We start from the raw sequence: 18,861 nt of genomic DNA, 5'->3' as shown, positions 1-18,861 counted from the left end.
CCCAGTCTACCCCTATCTCGACGACTGGCTGCTGAAAGCGAACTCGCCCCAGACAGTTGTCTCCCACCTCCGGACTACGGCAAACCTTTTGCATTCGCTAGGGTTCACTATCAACATGCCGAAGTCACACCTGACTCCTTCTCAGACGCTCCCTTTCATCAGAGCTGTTCTGGATACAGTGCAGTTTCGGGCATATCCTCCTGAAAAGCGAGTCCAGGATATTCGGGCTAAAATACAGATGTTTCAGCCTCTATCCTGGATTTCGGTGAGAAGGACTCTGAGGCTGCTGGGCCTCACGGTCTCCTGCCTCCTTCTGGTTCAAAATGCCAGATGGCATATACGGGCTAAGCAGTGGCACCTGAAGTTCCAGTGGGCGCAGCATCAGGGGAATCTCTCTGACAAGGTCCAGATCTCGGAAAGAACTGCAAGAGACCTGCAGTGGTGGTTAACGAATCAGGATTAGGTCAAGGGCAGATCCCTCTCCTTTCCCCAACCAGATCTTACAGTCGTGACAGATGGGTCACTCCTGGGATGGGGTGGCCACATGGGAGAGGCAGAGATCAGAGGACTCTTGTCTCTGGCGGAAACCGGGCTCCATATCAGTCATCTGGAGCTCCAAGCGATTCGACTAGCATTGAAAGCATTCATTCCCTCTCTCAAGGGGAAAACATTGCAGGTGTTCACAGACAACACCACTGCCATGTGGTATTGCAACAAACAGGGCGGGTGGGGTCGTGGACCCTTTGTCAAGAGGCTCTTCGCCTCTGGACTTGGCTGGAACATCAGGGCATTTCCCTGGTGGTTCAACACCTGGTGGGCTCCTTGAATGCCAGAGCAGACGAACTCAGCTGACGATGCGTGGTCGATCACAAATGGCGTCTCCATCCGGGGGTGGCGCAAGGTCTTTTCTTTCAGTGGGGAGAACCTTGGTTAGACTTGTCCGCCTCCGTAGAGAACGTGCAGTGTCAGCAGGTTTTTCACGTTGGAGTTTCCAAGGCGGCACTCGCTTGGTGACGCTTTTCGTTGCAAGTGGAGTTCAGGCCTCCTGTACGCCTTTCCACCCATACCACTTCTGCCCAGAGTTCTGAAGATCAGGCAAGACGGGGCCCAAGTAATACTGGTGGCTCTGAACTGGATACAAAGAGTCTGGTATCCTGAGCTGTTGAGCATGGCCATAGCTCCTCCTATCAGACTGCCCCTTCGGGAGGCTCTTCTGTCGCATCGGCAGGGGAGGGTCCTCCATCCAAACCTGTTCACCCTCCGCCTCCTTTTGTGGAGATTGAGCGGCGATAGTTGACGCCTTTTGACCTGCCACCCGAAGTCTGTAACGTTATCTTGGCAGCCAGACGTCCCTCAACCAACACTGTATACACCTGTCCTAGGAAGAAATTTGTGGCATGGTGCATCGACAAATCTGTCGATCCTCTATGTGCTCCTCTTTCTCAAGTCCTTCTCTTTATTCTTTCCCTTGCCCAGCGGGGTTCCACCTTGGGCACTCTTAAGGGATATCTTTCTGCTATCTCTGCATTCTTGAGGTTACCAGATCAGCCTTCCGTATTTAAATCTCCTATAGTTGTGAGGTTTCTTAAGGGCCTCACACATCTCTTTTCTCCTATCCCATTCATCATGTCCCAATGATATCTAAGCCTGGTATTAGCATACCTTATGTGTACCCCGTTTGAGCTACTTCACAACTGCCCTTTACGGCTCTTAACTATCAAGACTGTCTTTTTAGTTCCCATTATCTCTACCTGCAGAGTAAGTGAGCTCCATGTCTGTCATCTAAGCCACCTTTCCTGGCCATACATCCTGACAAGGTGGTACTTCACACAAGGGCTTCTTTCCTACCTAAAGTAGTGAAACCCTTCCATGTCGGACAGTCCATCACCTTGCCTACCTTTTATGCACCCCCCACATCCCTCTCATGAGGAGGAGAGACTCCACCGTCTGGACCCAAAAAGAGCGTTGGTGTTCTACCTTCAGCGTACCAAAGACTTCCCGGTAGATGATCAAATCTTTGTGAGATATGTGGGTACAAAGAAGGGGAATGCAGTGCAGAAGAGGACCATTTCATGATGGGTACTCTTATGGATCAAAATGTGCTACGCTCTGGCTGAAAAGCAGCCTCCTGAAGGTTTGCGCGCTCACTCCACCAGAGCTACTGCTGCTACCACCGCGCTACCTTGGGGTGTTCCAGTCCTGGACATCTGTTAGGCAGTGAAGTAGGCATCTCTGCACACTTTTACCAAACACTACTGCCTGGACAGTCAGGCCTGAAGGGATGGCTACTTTGGCTGTTCGGTCCTGCAGGACTTCTTGGTATGATCTTGGTTCACAGCCCACCACCGGGGATGGTATTGCTCGGGTATCTATTCAAAGATAAGGAATCTGCAACTAGAAGTTTCTATCAGATGTACGAGTTACTTACCTTCGGTAACAATATATCTGATAGAGACATATTCTAGTTGCAGATTCCTTACTGACCTGCCCATCCTCCCCACACTGCGAACTGATGTCTAGGGACAGGAACGTCCCCTTAAGGGCCCTAGTTTTGGCACACCACTCTGTGTTCTTCATGGCTCCGCGCTACTGGCGTGGAAAGTCGTGAAAAGAAACTGACGTCAGTGCGCCGGAGTGGCACTTATGTACGACCCCAACATTATCACGGTGAACACAACGCCTCCTGATGGTGCCCAGAGGTACTGCTCGAAGAAAAATCTCCGGATCCAGTACGACGCCTGGGGAAATTCAAAGGTAAGGAATCTGCAGCTAGAATATGTCTATACCAGATATATCGTTACCGAAGGTAAGTAACTTGTACATTAGGAATTTCTTCCCTGTCATAAGTAGATGACTCCCCCACTCCCACCAAGCACAAAACCCCCATCCCTCCTCCCCGATTTCCCCCTCCACTTCCCCTCCAGGTACAGCACCCCAACCCTCCTCCCCCCCTTCCAGGCACGGCACCTGCTTCCCCCCACCCTCCTACATGCACACAAACACCCACACCACACGTACACTCATTCACCTACACTTACATACACGCATTCACTCACATGCATCCATTCTCGCATTCACCTCAGCTTTCATACACGCATTCAACCACGCATGCACACACCGATCCAAACATGCATACACACAAACACACACTCACACACGCATACACAACACCTCCTCGACCCCCACCCCCTCCCCTGTCAGACGATCGACATACCTGGCCCGGGTAGGAGGTCGTCCGGCAGGGAACAGGAAGGGGCGCTTCCACCTCCAGCAGCGCCCTGCCATCATGACACCGCCACACCGTATTATTGCACATAATACGGCAGGCAGAGTCCTTCTGGGGGGTGGGGCCAGTGGTGGAACCGCCCATGCACCTGCGCCCACCAGCACGACTACTGCTGGATTTACACCCAAAGTGTGGCGGAAATCCAGCAGTACCCGTAATATGGTGGGCACCCGTGGCTTTGCAAAATGAGGGACTATAAGTCAACATTGCTTCTTTGTTTTCCTTATCTTTTTGCAGCACATGGTTTCAATAAAAAATAAAAAATAAAAAGTTCACCATTACAACAGTTAGCCAGCCTGATATGTTCAATTTGCAGACATTTGGTTTATTTTTTACTTGCTCTCACGCCACCATGTTTTAATATTTTTCTTTTCTGTTTTCTGCCCCTCCTTGGAATTGCAAGGAGGGAATAGAATTCCAGAAGTGCTTAGACCTGGGTCAGGAGATACTTGGTTGTTTGAAGGAGAGGGGTATACCTTGGTTGCATCTCTTCCATTCATCAGAGAAAGGTAGGTTAATATCTAGGTAGCCTGCCTTAACCATGCAGAAACACATTCTTTGTCAGCTCTTGCAGCAGGTCGTTGGCCATCGCGAACCTCTATTTTTCCCCACTGCAGAGCAGGGACCACACCATGTCTTACACAGAACAGCCTCTGAACACCATCTCAGGATGCTGCCTGTTGCATTCTACAGGTAACCATCCTCTTCTCTTTGTCTAGATGTTGGTCCATCCCAATCCACTGGTGTTATTACTGTGTCTTTTCTTGTGCATGTTGTGTGTGGGTGAAGATTTATTTTTTAGAGGACAGTGCTTTATTTACTTGTGGTATGCTAGTTTAAGGGTTTAAAATACATTGTGTCTCTTGTCCACTCACACAAATGCACTCAGTGTTAACTGCTACTCTTTCATTACAGCCTGGTTCCATGCCTTGACCACAAACTCCTGATTAAAGAGGAAAACTTCCTGGACATTGCGGTGCAGATGTATGCTGGGCTGGTCCACCTTTTCCTAGATGGAAAGGATCCAGGCACGATGGAACAGGTGCAGTTAGTTGCCTTTTTCTGTTTCTTGTCTCAATTTCACAACTAGAAATTTGAAGCACATAGAAGCTTTCTGGCAAGAGTTTTAGGCAAGATGCGTAGTCCGATCCAATGAACTTTAGATTCTCCAAAGTATGGTTCTCATTATAGAATACCAGCTTAATTCAGTTTATTAAACCTCTAATTAACTTTGTTACTCGGGAAACAAACTAAGGGCCTCATTACGACCCTGGCGGCCAGCGCCAACAGGCTGGCAGTGTTCACCAGCTATTATCACCGTAGCACTATAGCCACAGCCCTACCGCCGGCCCCTTCACTATACCGCCAGTTAATCCCCAACCGGCAGCCTGGCAACGGCGGTAAACACCGCCATGAAAAGGCCAGCGGTAAGGGGGACTTGGGGGGCCCCTGCACTGCCCATGCACTTGGCCCAGGCATAGCCCCGTCGTGCATTTTACTGGCCAAATTTTGGGCAGTGAAATGTGGGACGGGTGCTACTGCACCCGCTGCACATCAGCATTGCCGCCGGCTCTATTACATGCCGGCAGCAATGTTGATGTGACTTTTCCGCTGGCCCAGTGGAAAAGTCTAAGTAGGGAGCCAGAAATACCGCCAAGGTTATAATGAGGGCCTAAATCTTCCTTGTTGCTGACAATTCCATCAAGAAATGTATAGCTATCATGGTTAGCTTTGTTAGCTATTTTATGGTATGAATAACACCATTATGTGATGGCCCATCTCCGGTTTCATGAATGCCTTAATTGCACAGTCAACATAAAGGTGATTTTCGGTGTAGGTGTGTGTTTTTAAAAAAAATAATTTTCTTTTTTTACTTTTCGTAAGAGAGTCGTAAATGTCATATTGGACATTCCTGATGGATACTTCTAACCACATAGTCCTCACCTTGTGAATAATCCTCAGGTCTCCGACTGGACTTGGAAACTTTAAAGCAATTCTCCTGTGCACTGGTAGGCAGTGTTGTGCGGCTCCTTGTAGACATCCTTGCACTCCAGAAACGACAAGCCGGCCAACATATAAGCGCCAGCCTTACACGCTGTCATTTCCTTTCTCGCCGCACCTTCAGACGCAGATCCGGAGATACTCCTTGGTCTTCTCAAAACCTTTTTCACAAAACTGTCCACTGTGCAAGGGAAACTTCCCCCTTCTAAGACAAGAGAGTTTAAGCCTTGTATGGACAGTCATGAACAGATTTCTGTGTCAGACCCTCGCAAAGTGTGTCTAGGTTGCCTGGGGGCAGAGCAAGATTCTGAGGCTTGTGACTACAGTTCCCAGCTGAATCCAAGGCTACACCAGACCACAAGGTAAAGCTGTATTTCACCAAACACCGGAAGACTGCACGCCGTGGCTGGTTGAAGTCAAAAGGAACGTCTCATTTCTGCTACTGAAATCGTTCCAGTGGCAGATAATCATCACTTTCGAAGTCCAAAGGTCGTTCCCGGTCCAGAAGTTATCAGGGTTGATCCCGAGGATGATTGTCATCACGCACGAAATCACGCTGCAAATCTTCGGGTAAGTCAAAGGAAAAACATTAAAACTCTAAGCGGGAATCGGCTGCTTCCCACCACTCTTGAACTCCAGAGAAGGTGCAAGGGCATCAGTGTGCCTCCAAATCTCAATTAACATCTCCATTGAAGCTGATTCTGCATCTAGTTCCGATGCATCCTGAATTTCCAGGTTCGTTGGTGACATCGCAGCAAGTGGAGGTCTTTATTAAAACCATGCTGTGCATTTTCAGCTCTTCATCAGTTCACTCAGGTGTGCTTTTGAGCCCCTCAAATCCAAATTGGGTTCCACACTGGTTTCAATGACACCCACTACACGGTTCCTTTCACATCAATGCCAGATGAGGATTTACAGCCCATTGTGCTTTCCAACCCAAACATACTCCACCTTGACCAAGGCCACACCCAGTTCTTACTGGAGTTCAGACAGTTAGTAGTCCTTTTTATTGTAATATATTTTTCCTTGACCGTGCAGTACGGCCTAGACTCTGCACAGTATTTTTGGCACTTATTCAGACAGATGAGAGGGATGATTTTGTCCCCTTGGCACTCTGGTGCACCCATGTAGAGCTCTAGTATAGGGTACTTAGGTAACCACTGCATTGGTACACCAGAAGTCTCCCATGGGCTCCAGCATGTATTATGCCACTCCTAGGAGCCCATGCAAACTGTGTCTGCAGGCCTGCCATTTCAGCCTATGTCAAATGGGGCATGCACCTTTCACTTTAGATATAAGGCTTGCCTCATTTCATACTAACTGCACTTGGAGTCCTGAGTATGAGGGTACCCCTGCATGAGCAGAGGTGCCCCTACAAACCCCAGACTCCATTCCCTGGGCTTTGTAAGTGCAGGGAAGCCATCTTAAGGTATGTAGTGGACACCGGTCAACATGAGTAGTCAAACTACATAATGGCTTCACCATATTTGGTATCAAACATGTTGTAATGCAACTACACCGATTCCAGAGCTAGTTGCATGATACCATGTACTCTGGGGGGTTCCTTAGAGAATCCTTCAGATCTTCCTGTACAGCCTTGCATGGTCTGCCTGCCAGTCCATGCTGCTGCTGACCACAAACACTGTTCTGCTTCCTGCTGCTGAGCTTAACTCAGGCAGGGGAAGGCAGGACTAAAGATTTCCTTTAGATGAGAGGTGTGACCACCTCTCCCTTAACAATATGTGTCGCTGGGGTGGGGTCCCTTTGAGGGCCACCAGACTGCTTTGAAGGGGACATTTGGTGCCCACAATGCATCGGACCGGTTAGTCCAGCTGGGTGATGTCCCTGACCCAAACCTCCCACCCCCCTCACCCCATCCCTATGATAGGTGGGTCCCTGCAGAAAGAGTCCCACACCCTTTCTGGGTTAATTAAGGGCTCCCATGTGGGTAGGACCCTAGATTTGTCTGCAAGACTTCAAGATCCATCTGCAAGTCTGTTCTGCAAGAGACTTTTGCAACCTGGACACAGGAACTGTTGCTGTTCTTCGCTGGAACCGACATCAAGACTGAAACCAGTAGGAGGGCTTCTACTGCTATACTGTTTCCAAGTTCTGCAACCCCCATAGCCATGCATCCTCCAGAGTCACAAGGACTCTGCCTGCACTTAGGAATGCAAGAAGGACTCTCCCTCGGAGTGAAGGAGTCACTCCCCTGCATCTGCAGGCACAACAATGACTACTGGTTTGGGGATCCTGCGATCCCACTGACTCCTCAAGGCTCTCCAACACAGGAGGTGGTTCTGTGGCTCTCCAGAGGTCTGACCTGTCTTCTTTGCATCTGAGAAGTCTGTGGTCCCTTGTTGGAGCTGTTTGGCTGGAACCCTCTGCACCACGTCTGTTTGTTGTTGCCAAGGCTTGTTGGCTCTTTAGTCCGAAGACCTTCTAGCTCCAAGTAGCTCCAGCTTCCAGCACTCTCCAGCTCCAAGAACGACGACCTTTCTGTAACTCACTTGGGCATCTCCTCTGCTGTGCTACTGAGGCCTATGTGACCTCCTGTGCCTGCTGCCAGAGGGTCCTGCTGGGAGCTCCATTGATTCCTCCTGGTTCTCCTGCTTGCTGAGGGCTGGCCCTGACCTACCTGCAAAGGTTGGGCCTCCTGGACCTTGCTGGTCCCCAAACATCCTGCAATCTTCATGCAGAGCTTCCCTGCATTTGTCAAGGCTTTTTGGTGGTCCTGCTGACCACTGACCCCTCTCCAATCCGACGACCGGCGTGGGACAGCTCGTAGATGACTCCAGGGGTCTTCCTGCACTGCCTGGGCTCTACAGCTGCACTTCTTTGTCCACTGTTTTACAGGAAAGCATCTGCTGGAAGTGCGGGCATTGCCTCCTGCACTGCCTTTGCACCTCTGGGTGGGCTGGACTTTGCCCCCTCGTTCCTTATGTTCTCTTCTTCATGAATCCATGCCTGGGTTCCACCGATCTGGTCCAAGGGTCATGACAGGCGCTTGACAACCGAGGTCCCCATTAACTTCAACGGAGGTTCTGATACAACTGCACCCCTATGCACCTGGGCTCACTGGTTTAGGTAGTACACTGTTCTGGGTATTCACGGGTGGGGGGCACTATCCAACCTCTCTTGTCCCAAAAGGTTTCCTTGGGGTCCTCTGTGAAGTGCCCTAAAACCCCAACCTCTCACATTTTTCTATGGACACCTAACCTGGGGTTACACCTCTGCCCATGGGTGCCTAGGGAAACCTACTTACTTACCTTGGATGATGATGTGCTTCCACAGTCCTAAGGGTCCTTGGGTGGTAGTTTGGGTTGGGAGTGATCCTCGCATTCTGTTTACTTAGTATATTTTTTGTGGAGCCCCCCCCCCTTCAATAGGGGCACATGTTATTATATGCCTGTACATAACTTTTCCTAAGTATATTTTTGTAAGATCATAATTCCGGTAATAAGATAAACCAAAGTTAGTTCTAGGGTGTGTTTTACAACAAATATAGAATATTTTTCTAAAACTGGTGTGGTTCTTTTCTGTGTGTACATCACTGACTGACTTGTGTGGTATATGCAACTGCTTTACACCCTCCTGGATAAGCCTCAGCTTCTATCCCGAGCTACCCTTCTAAAAGCTTTGGTTATCTAGAACCTCTTACACTATTACTAAGGATTGCCTGGACCTCACCTATAGGTGTACACCATATACTGAGCCAACCTCCTACATGGTGGTTCCAGTCTTTCCCTACCTAGACTATTGACTGTTGAACACAGGCTCACCACAGGTAGTCACCTCCAGGCTACTACGAATCACCCGCCCTCACTAGGGTTCACGATCAATATGCCTAAAGTCACACCTTACTTCCTCTCAGATGCTGTAGGAAAGTACCATTTTGCCTGGCATGTTACCCCCATTTTTACTGTATGTATGTTTGTTTTTGCCCTTGTGTCACTGGGATACTGCTAGGCAGGACCCCAGTGCTCATAGTGTATGCCCTGTATGTGTTCCCTGTGTGGTGCCTAACTGTATCACTGAGGCTCTGCTAACCAGAACCTCAGTGTTTATGCTCTCTCTGCTTTTTAAATTTGTCACTGCAGGCTAGTGACTAATTTTACCAATTCTCATTGGCACACTATTACACCCATATAATTCCCTTGTATATGGTACTTAGGTACCCAGGGTATTGGGGTTCCAGGAGATCCCTATGGGCTGCAGCATTTATTTTGCTACCCATAGGGAGCTCAGACAATTCTTACACAGGCCTGCAACTGCAGCCTGAGTGAAATAACGTCCACGTTATTTCACAGCCATTTTTCACAGCACATAAGTCACTTATAAGTCACCTATATGTCTAACCCTCACTTGGTGAAGGTTAGGTGCCAAGTTACTTAGTGTATGGGCACCCTGGCACTAGCCAAGGTGCCCCCACATCGTTCAGGGCAAATTCCCCGAACTTTGTGAATGCGGGGACACCATTACACGCATGCACTGCACATAGGTCACTACCTATGTGTAGCATCACCATGGCAACCCCCAACATGGCCATGTCATACATTCTGGTATTGGGGGGACAAATCCATGATCCCCGGGGTCTCTAGCACAGAACCCGGGTACTGCCAAACAGCCTTTCTGGGGTTTCCACTGCAGCTGCTGCTGCCAACCCCTCAGACAGGATTCTGCCCTCCTGGGGTCTGGGCAGCCCTGGCACAGGAAGGCAGAACAAAGGATTTCCTCTGAGAGAGGGTGTTACACCCTCTCCCTTTGGAAATAGGTGTGAAGGGCTGGGGAGGAGTAGCCTCCCCCAGCCTCTGTAAATGCTTTGATGGTGCCCATCTCTGCATAAGCCAGTCTTTACCGGTTCAGGGATCCCCCAGCCCTGCTCTGGCGCGAAACTGGACAAAGGAAAGATGAGTGACCACTATCCTGACCAGTACCTCCCAGGGGAGGTGCCCAGAGCTCCTCCAGTGTGTCCCGGACCGCTGCCATCTTGGATTCAGAGGTGTTGGGGGCACACTAGACTGCTCTGAGTGGCCAGTGCCAGCAGGTGACGTCCAAGACCCCTTCTGATAGGCTCTTACCTCTCTTGGTAGCCAAACCTCCTTTCTTGGTAGCCAAACCTCCTTTTCTGGCTACTTAGGGTCTCTCCTCTGGGGTATTCTTCAGATAACGAATGCAAGAGCTCACCAGAGTTCCTCTGCACTTCCCTCTTCGACTTCTGCCAAGGATCGACCGCTGACTGCTCCAGAACGCCTGCAAAACCGCAACAAAGTAGCAAGATGACTACCAGCAACATTGTAGCGCCTCATCCTGCCGGCTTTCTCAACTGTTTCCTGGTGGTGCATGCTCTGAGGGCTGTTTGCTTTCACCCTGCACCAGAAGCCAAGAAGAAATCTCCTGTGGGTCGACGGAATCTTCCCCCTGCTAACGCAGGCACCAAAAGACTGCAACACTGGTCCTCTGGGTCCCCGCTCATCCTGACGAGCGTGGTCCCTGGAACACAGGAGCTGGATCCAAGTGACCCCCACAGTCCAGTGATCCTTCAGTCCAAGTTTGGTGGAGGTAAGTCCTTGCCTCCCCACACCAGACAGCAAACCTGTGTACTGCGTGATTTGTAGCTGCACCGGCTTCTGTGCACTTCTCCAAGGATTCCTTTGTGCACAGCCTAGCCTGGGTCCCCAGCACTCCGTCCTGCAGCGCTCAACCCTCTGAGTTGGACTCTGACGTCGCGGGACCCTCCTTTGTGACTCTGTGTGGACTCCAGTTCACAAATCTTCTAAGTGCCTGCTCTGGTACTTCTACGGTACCTGCTTCTGTGGGGGCTCTCTGAGTTGCTGAGCGCCCCCTCTGTCCCTCCTCCAAGGGGCAACATCCTGGTCCTTACTGGTCCCCAGCAGCACCCAAAAACATCTAATGCGACCCTTGCAGCTAGCAAGGCTCTTTTGCGGTATTTCTGTGTGGAAACACTTCTGCAACATCCAGCACGCCGTGGGACATCTTCCATCCAAAGTAGAAGTTCCTAGCCCTTTTCGTTGTAGCAGAATCTTCTGCTTCTTCCACCCGAAGGCAGCCCTTTTGCACCTTCATCCGGGGTTTCCTGGGCTCCTGCCCCCCCTGGACACTATTGTGACTCTTGGACTTGGTCCCCTTGCCTTGCAGGTCCTCACGTCCAGGAATCCGTCTTCAGTGTTTTGCTGGTGCTTGTGGTTCTTGCAGAATCCCCCTATCACAACTATTGTGTCTTTCTGGGGTAGTAGGGTAACTTTACTCCTACTTTTCAGGGTCTTGGGGTGGGGTATTTTGGACACCCTTACTGTTTTCTTACAGTCCCAGCAACCCTCTACAAGCTCCCATATGTCTGGGGTCCATTCGTGATTCGCATTCCACTTTTGGAGTATATGGTTTGTGTTGCCCCTAGACCTATGTTCACCTTTTGCATCCTATTGTGATTCTACATTGTTTGCACTACTTTTCTTACTGTTACTTACCTGTTTTGGGTTTGGGAACCTATAAATTGTGTATATTACTTACCTCCTAAGTGAGGGTTTTCTCTTAGATACTTTTGGCATATTGTCATAAAAATAAAGTACCTTTATTTTTAGTAACTCTGAGTATAGTGTTTTCTTATGATATTGTGATATATGATATAAGTGGTATAGTAGGAGCTTTGCATGTCTCCTAGTTCAGCCTAAGCTGCTTTTCCATAGCTACCTTCTATCAGCTTAAGCTGCTAGAAACACCTCTATTCTACTAATAAGGGATAACTGGACCTGGCACAGAGTGTAAGTACCACAAGGTACCCACTATAAGCCAGGCCAGCCTCCTACAGATGCTCCCTTTCAGTGGAGCTGTTATGGATACAGAGCAGTTTCGGGCCTGTCCTCCTGAGTGGTGAGTCCAGGATATTCAGGCTATGATACCAAGGATTTCAGTAACAATGATCCTGAGGCTTTTGGGGCCTCATGGTCTCCGGCATCCTGCTTGTAATACAAGCCCATTGACATATGCAGGCCTGAAGTTCCAGTGGGCACTGTATGGGGGGAATCTCTCCAACATGGTCCAGATCTCGCAGGGAACGGAGAAAGTTCTGTCTGAGGTGGTGACTGACAAACCACATATGGGTCAGTGGCAGACACCCCTCCCTTCCCTAGTGCAGGTGTTCATAGACAACACCACCACCATATGGTACTGCAACAAGCGGGGTGGGGGTTGTGGACCCTTTGTCAAGAGGATGTATGTCTTTGGACATGGCTGAAACGCCACGGCAGATCCATGGTGGTTTAACACCTGGTGAGCTCACTGTATGTCAGGGTGGATGAGCTCAGCCGACATTGCCTAGCGGATCAAGAATGACGTCTCCACCTTGGGGTGGTGTAAGGTCGTTTTTTAAGAGTAGGCTGAGCCTTGGCAAGATCTGTTGGCCACTGCTGAGAATATACAATGATGCCGTTTTGCGGGCTGGAGTTTCCAAGGTGGCTATCACACACAGACACTTTTTGCCCCAAGTGGAGCTGTGGGCTCCTGTACGCCTTTCCGTCTGTATCACACCTGCCCAGAATTCTCAAGAAGAACACGAACAACTGGGCCCAAGTCATTCTTTTGTCTCTGGATTGGGTACGGGGAGTCTGGCATACCAAGCTGTTGGGCATGACCATTGGTACCCTGATCAGGCTTCTCTTCTGTCACAGCAGCAGGAAAAGGTCCTGCACCCAAACCTTCATGCATGGAGATTGAGTTGCGACAGTTGACTGGCCACTTTCAAGCATCCTCCTGAAGTCTGTGAAATTATTCTTCCAGTCAGGCGCCCCTCCACAAAGTTGGTATGTGCCTGCCGCTGTGATATATTTGTGGCATAGTGTGTATCTAAGAACACCAGTCCTCTTTCTGCACCCCTTTCTCAGGTTCTTCTGTTTGCTCTATCCTTGACCTAGCAGGGCTTTATTCTGGGCACAATTAAAAGCTACTTATCAGCTATTTCAGCATTTTATGCGGTTCCGGACCAACCTTCTTTGTTCAGGTCAACGGTTGTGCATAGGTTCCTCAAAGGTTTGCAACATCTCCTCCACCCCCACCCCAGGCCATTCATCAAGCCACAGTGAGACTTAAAACTTGCCCTGATCTTTTTAATGTGTGCACCGTTTAGCCATTGCACAATAGCCCTCTCTAGTAATTGACCATCAAGACTGCTTTTCTAGTGATCATTACATCATCCAGGAGGGTCAGCGAATTACTGGCACTCTCTGAGCACCCTCCCCATATCACCTTCTATCCGGATAATCTGGTACTCCAGACACATGCCTCCTTACAATTGAAGATTGGGGGTGTGACTCCTTTCCATGTAGGCCAAAACATCACACTGCCTACCTTCTTTGCTTCACCTCACCCTTCACAAGAGGAGGAGGAACTCTACCATCTGATTCCAAAAAGAGAATCCTTCTACCTTGATTGCACAAAAGAGTTCAGAGTATATGACCAACTCTTCGTGGGGTACACAGGGGCCTAGAAAGATAAGGCATGGCATATAGTTAATATCTCAAGACGGATATTACTCTGTTTAAAGATCTGCTACGCACTGGCCTAGAAGCAACCCCCTGAGGGCTTTCGTGCTCATTCCACCTGATCGAAGGCTGTGACTACTGCACTATCCTGATGATTCCTTGTCCTGGACATCTATCAGGCAGCGACGAGGGCATCTCTGCAAACTTTTACTAAGCATTCCTGCCTGGACAGCCATGTCCATTTTGATGGGCACTTTTCCCGTTAGGCCCTGCTGGACTTCCTGGTTTAAATCAGTTTTTCAGACCTACCACTGGGGAGGCATTGCTTGGGTATCTATTCGAGGGTAATGAATCTGGGCTAGAAGTCTCTATCAGTTGAACAAGTTATTCACCTTCAGTAACGCCTTACCTGGTAGGGACTATCTAGCTGCAGATTACTTTACAATCTTCCCCGCTCTGTGAATTGATTATAGTGTAAGGGTCACTCTTCTAAGGGCCTTAGAATTTCACACCAGTTGTCAGTTTTCATCGTGGCTCCTATATAAGCACCCCACACATAATTTCCAGTGTGGCCGATGCAGAGCTCTATAATGCCACCTACTGGCATGCAGACATACTGCTTGAAAACATCTGAGTCTAGTCTGACGCCTGGGGAATATTTTAAGGTGAGGAGCCTACGACTATATAGTCTGTACCCGATAAGGTGCTCCGAAGGACTTGTTCTTCATGCAATTTTAGTCCCCTGTAGACAAATGGAGACAGCTAGTGTTAATGTAGAAATTACAACTCAGTAGTCCAGTGAATCCAAGTGTGCCTTTAAATTAACTTAAATTTTACTTGAAACTGTTTCAATTTATGATACAAATCCAATTTCTGTGTGTCCTCTGATACTCAATTTTGACAGTGGGGTAAGCAAGTAGCCTCACTAACCTATTCTAAATATATACCTGCTTTCTTGTTTCTAGATTGATTCTCTGGAGCTGATAACTCAGAGCCGCCAATATCTGCTTCGCTCAATTTCACAATGCCCAAAGAAGAGCCTTCTGCACATAAACCAGGTGATTAGATTTGTCCATTGTTCAGTTTCCCTTAAGACATCGTAGATATTTTTTATATTTAAGTTCATTTTGGTTATATTAGTTGTTCTAACATGTATATGATCAAATTTAAATGGGGTTTACATTCGCCAGACCAACTAGCCTTGTTTAAATCGCCTTGTTTAAAGTGGCCTTCTTTTTATCATCTAGAAAAGTCTCAGATTAAGTTCTGCACACTGGTACCTCCAATTGTTCTTGCTGTACATCTGAGGGTGTAGAAATTCAAGCAACTGGTGTTGGTGTGCTAGGTTGGAGCTTTCAAGCAGCTCCGCTTTGTCGGCGCACAACAGCTCTACTCTGAATGTTGTGGATCCAGACTGGTGTTTTAGGATTATTCTAAGGGTGAGGAATCTGTGAATATAGTATTGACCAGAAAGAGCATTACTGAAGGCAAGTAACTTGTTCAACTTGCACAACAAATACAATTTTCATGACCTCATCCTTAATAAAACAGATGCAACAACAAATGCTGTAAATCCTCTTACAGATGAAATTGCCTATCACATTAACCATACCATTTTCACAGATTTTATAGGAAATTAAGTTAAATCTGTGCTCCGTGCCTTGTGGAGAGAAATTCGTTATTGAAGGTTATACAGGCTGGGGTTTGCCACAAATGCAGGTCAGAAAATGCCTTATCAGTCAGTAATGGCTTGCTTGCTTTGGCAGATGATGGCTCACTCTGCATAAATATTTCATCGTGCTATTGACTGCGCGACTGCAGATCGCTTGTTCAAACTGCTTTGAGTGGTTGTTGGGTATAAGGTAAGTAACGTTGCCCATCACATGTGGTAAATGCTCGGTTTTACACTAGCTATTTAGCCAAGAAATGCATTACAGCTGAAAACAGCAAATTTTATTTTGCAATAATTAATTCAACTGTGCAACTTTCCTGACCCAACTAACCTGCAGAAAGGCATCACATTGATAAGTAGGATTATATAGGTTAATTTACAACACTAAAGCACACGTATTGCTTTCCTTAACAGTGGAGTATATTCGTTTGCAGTTTTGGTATTGTTAGCGTTTCTTACCAAGTGTTTAGTCACCTTGTACTTAAATATGTTCCTACCTATTTCCATCTACTTCCAGGAAAATGGAATGCAGATTATTCAATTAGTCAAAACTTTTACTTTTGAGAAATAATTGCGTAAATCGTGTTTTTTTCAGAACCTCTTTTCAAAATCCTGGATTCCGTTGTTTGTCCTCGATTTAAATTGCGACAAACATGTGCCCTTATGAGTCGCTGTTAAAAGCGGGGAGATTAGTTTTAATGTGTACTAGTAGCGCACTCTGAAATAGAAAATTGTTATGCAGAAAGACCACGCGAAAACAAAAATCTGAAAGTAAATCCACTCCGTAATTAAAATTGGGGCGAGAGCACAAGTCTGGATTCCTTCCATTTAAGGGAAAATATTAGCCGAGGGTGTGTTGCGGCAGTCTGCGGGAGAGATGCTGGGCGTTCAGTGCAAGGCTGTGCTGTATTGGTTTGGTGGGCTTGCGTGGGATCGACGATGTCACAGAGTTGGTACCCTACAGTTTTTTTATTCTTTCGACTCCAGCATTCCTTAAAGATGTAACTGTGATGGAACAGTAACTGGCATCATCTAATGGTCATTAAACATACACAACTCTGACCTGGTTCTCTGTGGTGAATTGGTTGCACTGTCCCTTTGATACTGTATGCATTATACTTTGTTTTTTCTACATGTGTTTTCTGCAGTTACTTGGTCTCTGTGGAGAATGTGATCCAGAAGTGAGAGCTGCACTTCTAAATATGTCCTTATCATCGTCGGATCAAACTCTGTATGATGAGCCAATCCTTTTCTAGATTAAACATTTATAAATGGGCCATGGTGATGGACAGACGAGAAATCGGCAATCTCAACACGAACAGAAGACGGACATGGTGGAACCTGGAAGGAGTACTACTTCAAGAAGAGTTCCTATGGCTGGTTAAGCCAGTTGAACATTAAGAAACTATTTGAAAAGAAAGTGAAATATATTTTTTTTTATATTTTCTCTTTGTGACGTGCCTTTATTTATGTGAACTTAATGTGTCAAAGTTTTGTTAAATAACATAAAATATATTTAACTGAGACGATTCTTGACGAATGTCCTTCTGAAATTAAAAACACAGCATTAAAGAACTGCTTGAGAAAGGAATGGGTTCATTTTCTGAAGCTTTTAGAAAGCCCACGGCTTAAGGGTGTTTTACACATATATTGTAGAAAGCTGGCTCTCTGTATAGGGCACTAAAATGAAGTACCTTGTGCAGCGAGTCTAGTGGATCCCCTAATGCTTGCAGAGGCAGAAATAGATAGGTTTTGTGCTCTTTTTGTGGTATTGTGGGCGAGCAGTTAGGCTTATCAAGGAGTCATGTTAAGCATTTGTGGTACTCACAGCATTAACAAATGAGACACACTCAAAGAATAAATCCGAGACCAATTTAGAAAAATAACAGTTGCTTTTATATATGCTTTGAACCAAATAACTTTGTTATTAAGGTAAGAGTTTTTAAATTAAAAATACTTTGCCGTTTCAAAAATCGACATTGCAGTTTTCAGAGTCTTCAGAAAACTTAAGAAAGAGTACTGGGGAACTCTCCTTTGGGAACTGTTCTCAAGAGTGTGTAGGGATAGACTCCGCACACTGAATGAAGCAGATGCAGCCTCCTATCATCTCGTGAACGCTATGCTGATTGAGGGATTTGGGTTGACTCCTGAGGAGTACAGATTCGAATTCGGGGAGACTAAAAAAAAATAAAAACAGAGTCAGTCCTGAGTTGATTTTGTGGACTTCTCAGTGAAAACTCTAGGTGGCTGGTTAAAAGGTTACAATGTGCATGCTTATGAAGGGTTTTACAGTCTAATGATAAAAGAGCACCTGTTGATTCATTGGGTTCAAGATATGTTGCACCAGTACCTGGTAGACCCAGGTCCACTTTCTCCTCAAGAGTTTGGGAAGAAGGCAGACCACTGGATCAAAACAAAGGTGACCAATAACTTCCACTGGTGGGGTGGGGGACGGAACCATCGGAAAGAGGCCAAAAAGCCCCCACAAGGAAAAGAGGGTAACCAAAACAGACAAAAACAAAGTCTTCTAAAGGCCCCCAAACACCTGCACAGGAGGGTGGACCCGAGACTCTGCCCAGCCAAAGGGTGGGTACAAATGGAAAAATTGGGATCCCAGAAAGGTTGGTGCCATACCTGCAAAACCAATGGACACCAGCTGGAAATCCTAACTGTGCTAACAAAAAGAATGCTTCTAGTGCACCTGCAGTAAATGCTGTGGTAAGTCTCCAGATGGGATTCCAAATAGGCCCTGGCCATGTCAGTGAGCCTTCTGAGGCAACTCTAGTTTCGGAGGGTGGATAAATCTAGCTGCCCCAAATTGATGATGATGATGGCCATGACTAACGTGTTGCTTTCATTGGCAGGAGGTTACTTCCCAGGGAGCAGCGTTGGAGTGGCATTGAGAGGAAAGCCTTTGCTGTGGTTTGGTCCCTGAAAAACCTGAGACCATACTTGTTTGGTTCTCACCTCCTATCTCAAACTGACCACAGGCTTCTCAGATGGCTGATGCAATTGAAAGGTGAAAACCCCAAACTGTTAAGGTGGTCCATCTCCCTACAGTGAATGGACTTTACAGTGCAGCACAGACCTGGGACTGATCCTGCCAAGGTAGATGGCCTTTCCAGGTTCTTCCACTTAAAAGACGACTCCGCTCCTGGGAAGGGTTAGATTCCTCTTTCATTTGGGAGAGGGATCACATAGGAAAGTGCCTCTTTTGACATGATCACCTCCACCTTTTACCTGGTTTCTGGTGCAATTTCGACTGAAAGTGCACTGGTTTCCCGTTAACCAGGTCCCCAGTGCCAGATCCTGTTCCCTAATATTACAGTCATTTTTCCCAATTGGGAAACCTTCAGCTACCACTATAAGTCCCTAGTAACTGGTACCCCTGGTACCTGGGCATG

The 18,861-nt window shown here is 47.4% G+C and overlaps 1 protein-coding gene across 1 annotated transcript in view; it reads left to right on the top strand.

Moving 5' to 3' along the window:
* Window positions 1-16,902, top strand: part of FANCA (FA complementation group A) — a 701,003-nt gene extending 684,101 nt beyond the window's left edge. Inside the window, exons 39-43 of the mRNA XM_069217268.1 lie at window positions 3,690-3,795; window positions 3,904-3,979; window positions 4,202-4,328; window positions 14,751-14,843; window positions 16,606-16,902. Of these exons, the coding sequence (XP_069073369.1) occupies window positions 3,690-3,795; window positions 3,904-3,979; window positions 4,202-4,328; window positions 14,751-14,843; window positions 16,606-16,713 (510 nt within the window). The 3' untranslated portion in view covers window positions 16,714-16,902. The remainder of the gene's footprint in view (window positions 1-3,689; window positions 3,796-3,903; window positions 3,980-4,201; window positions 4,329-14,750; window positions 14,844-16,605) is intronic.
* The last annotated feature ends 1,959 nt before the right edge of the window (window positions 16,903-18,861 follow it).

This window comes from Pleurodeles waltl, chromosome 12 (genome assembly GCF_031143425.1).
Source record: "Pleurodeles waltl isolate 20211129_DDA chromosome 12, aPleWal1.hap1.20221129, whole genome shotgun sequence".
NCBI classification, from domain to species: domain Eukaryota; kingdom Metazoa; phylum Chordata; class Amphibia; order Caudata; family Salamandridae; genus Pleurodeles; species Pleurodeles waltl.
The sequence above is the reverse complement of the archived record's forward strand: the minus strand, read 5'-3'. Positions and strand labels throughout refer to the sequence as shown.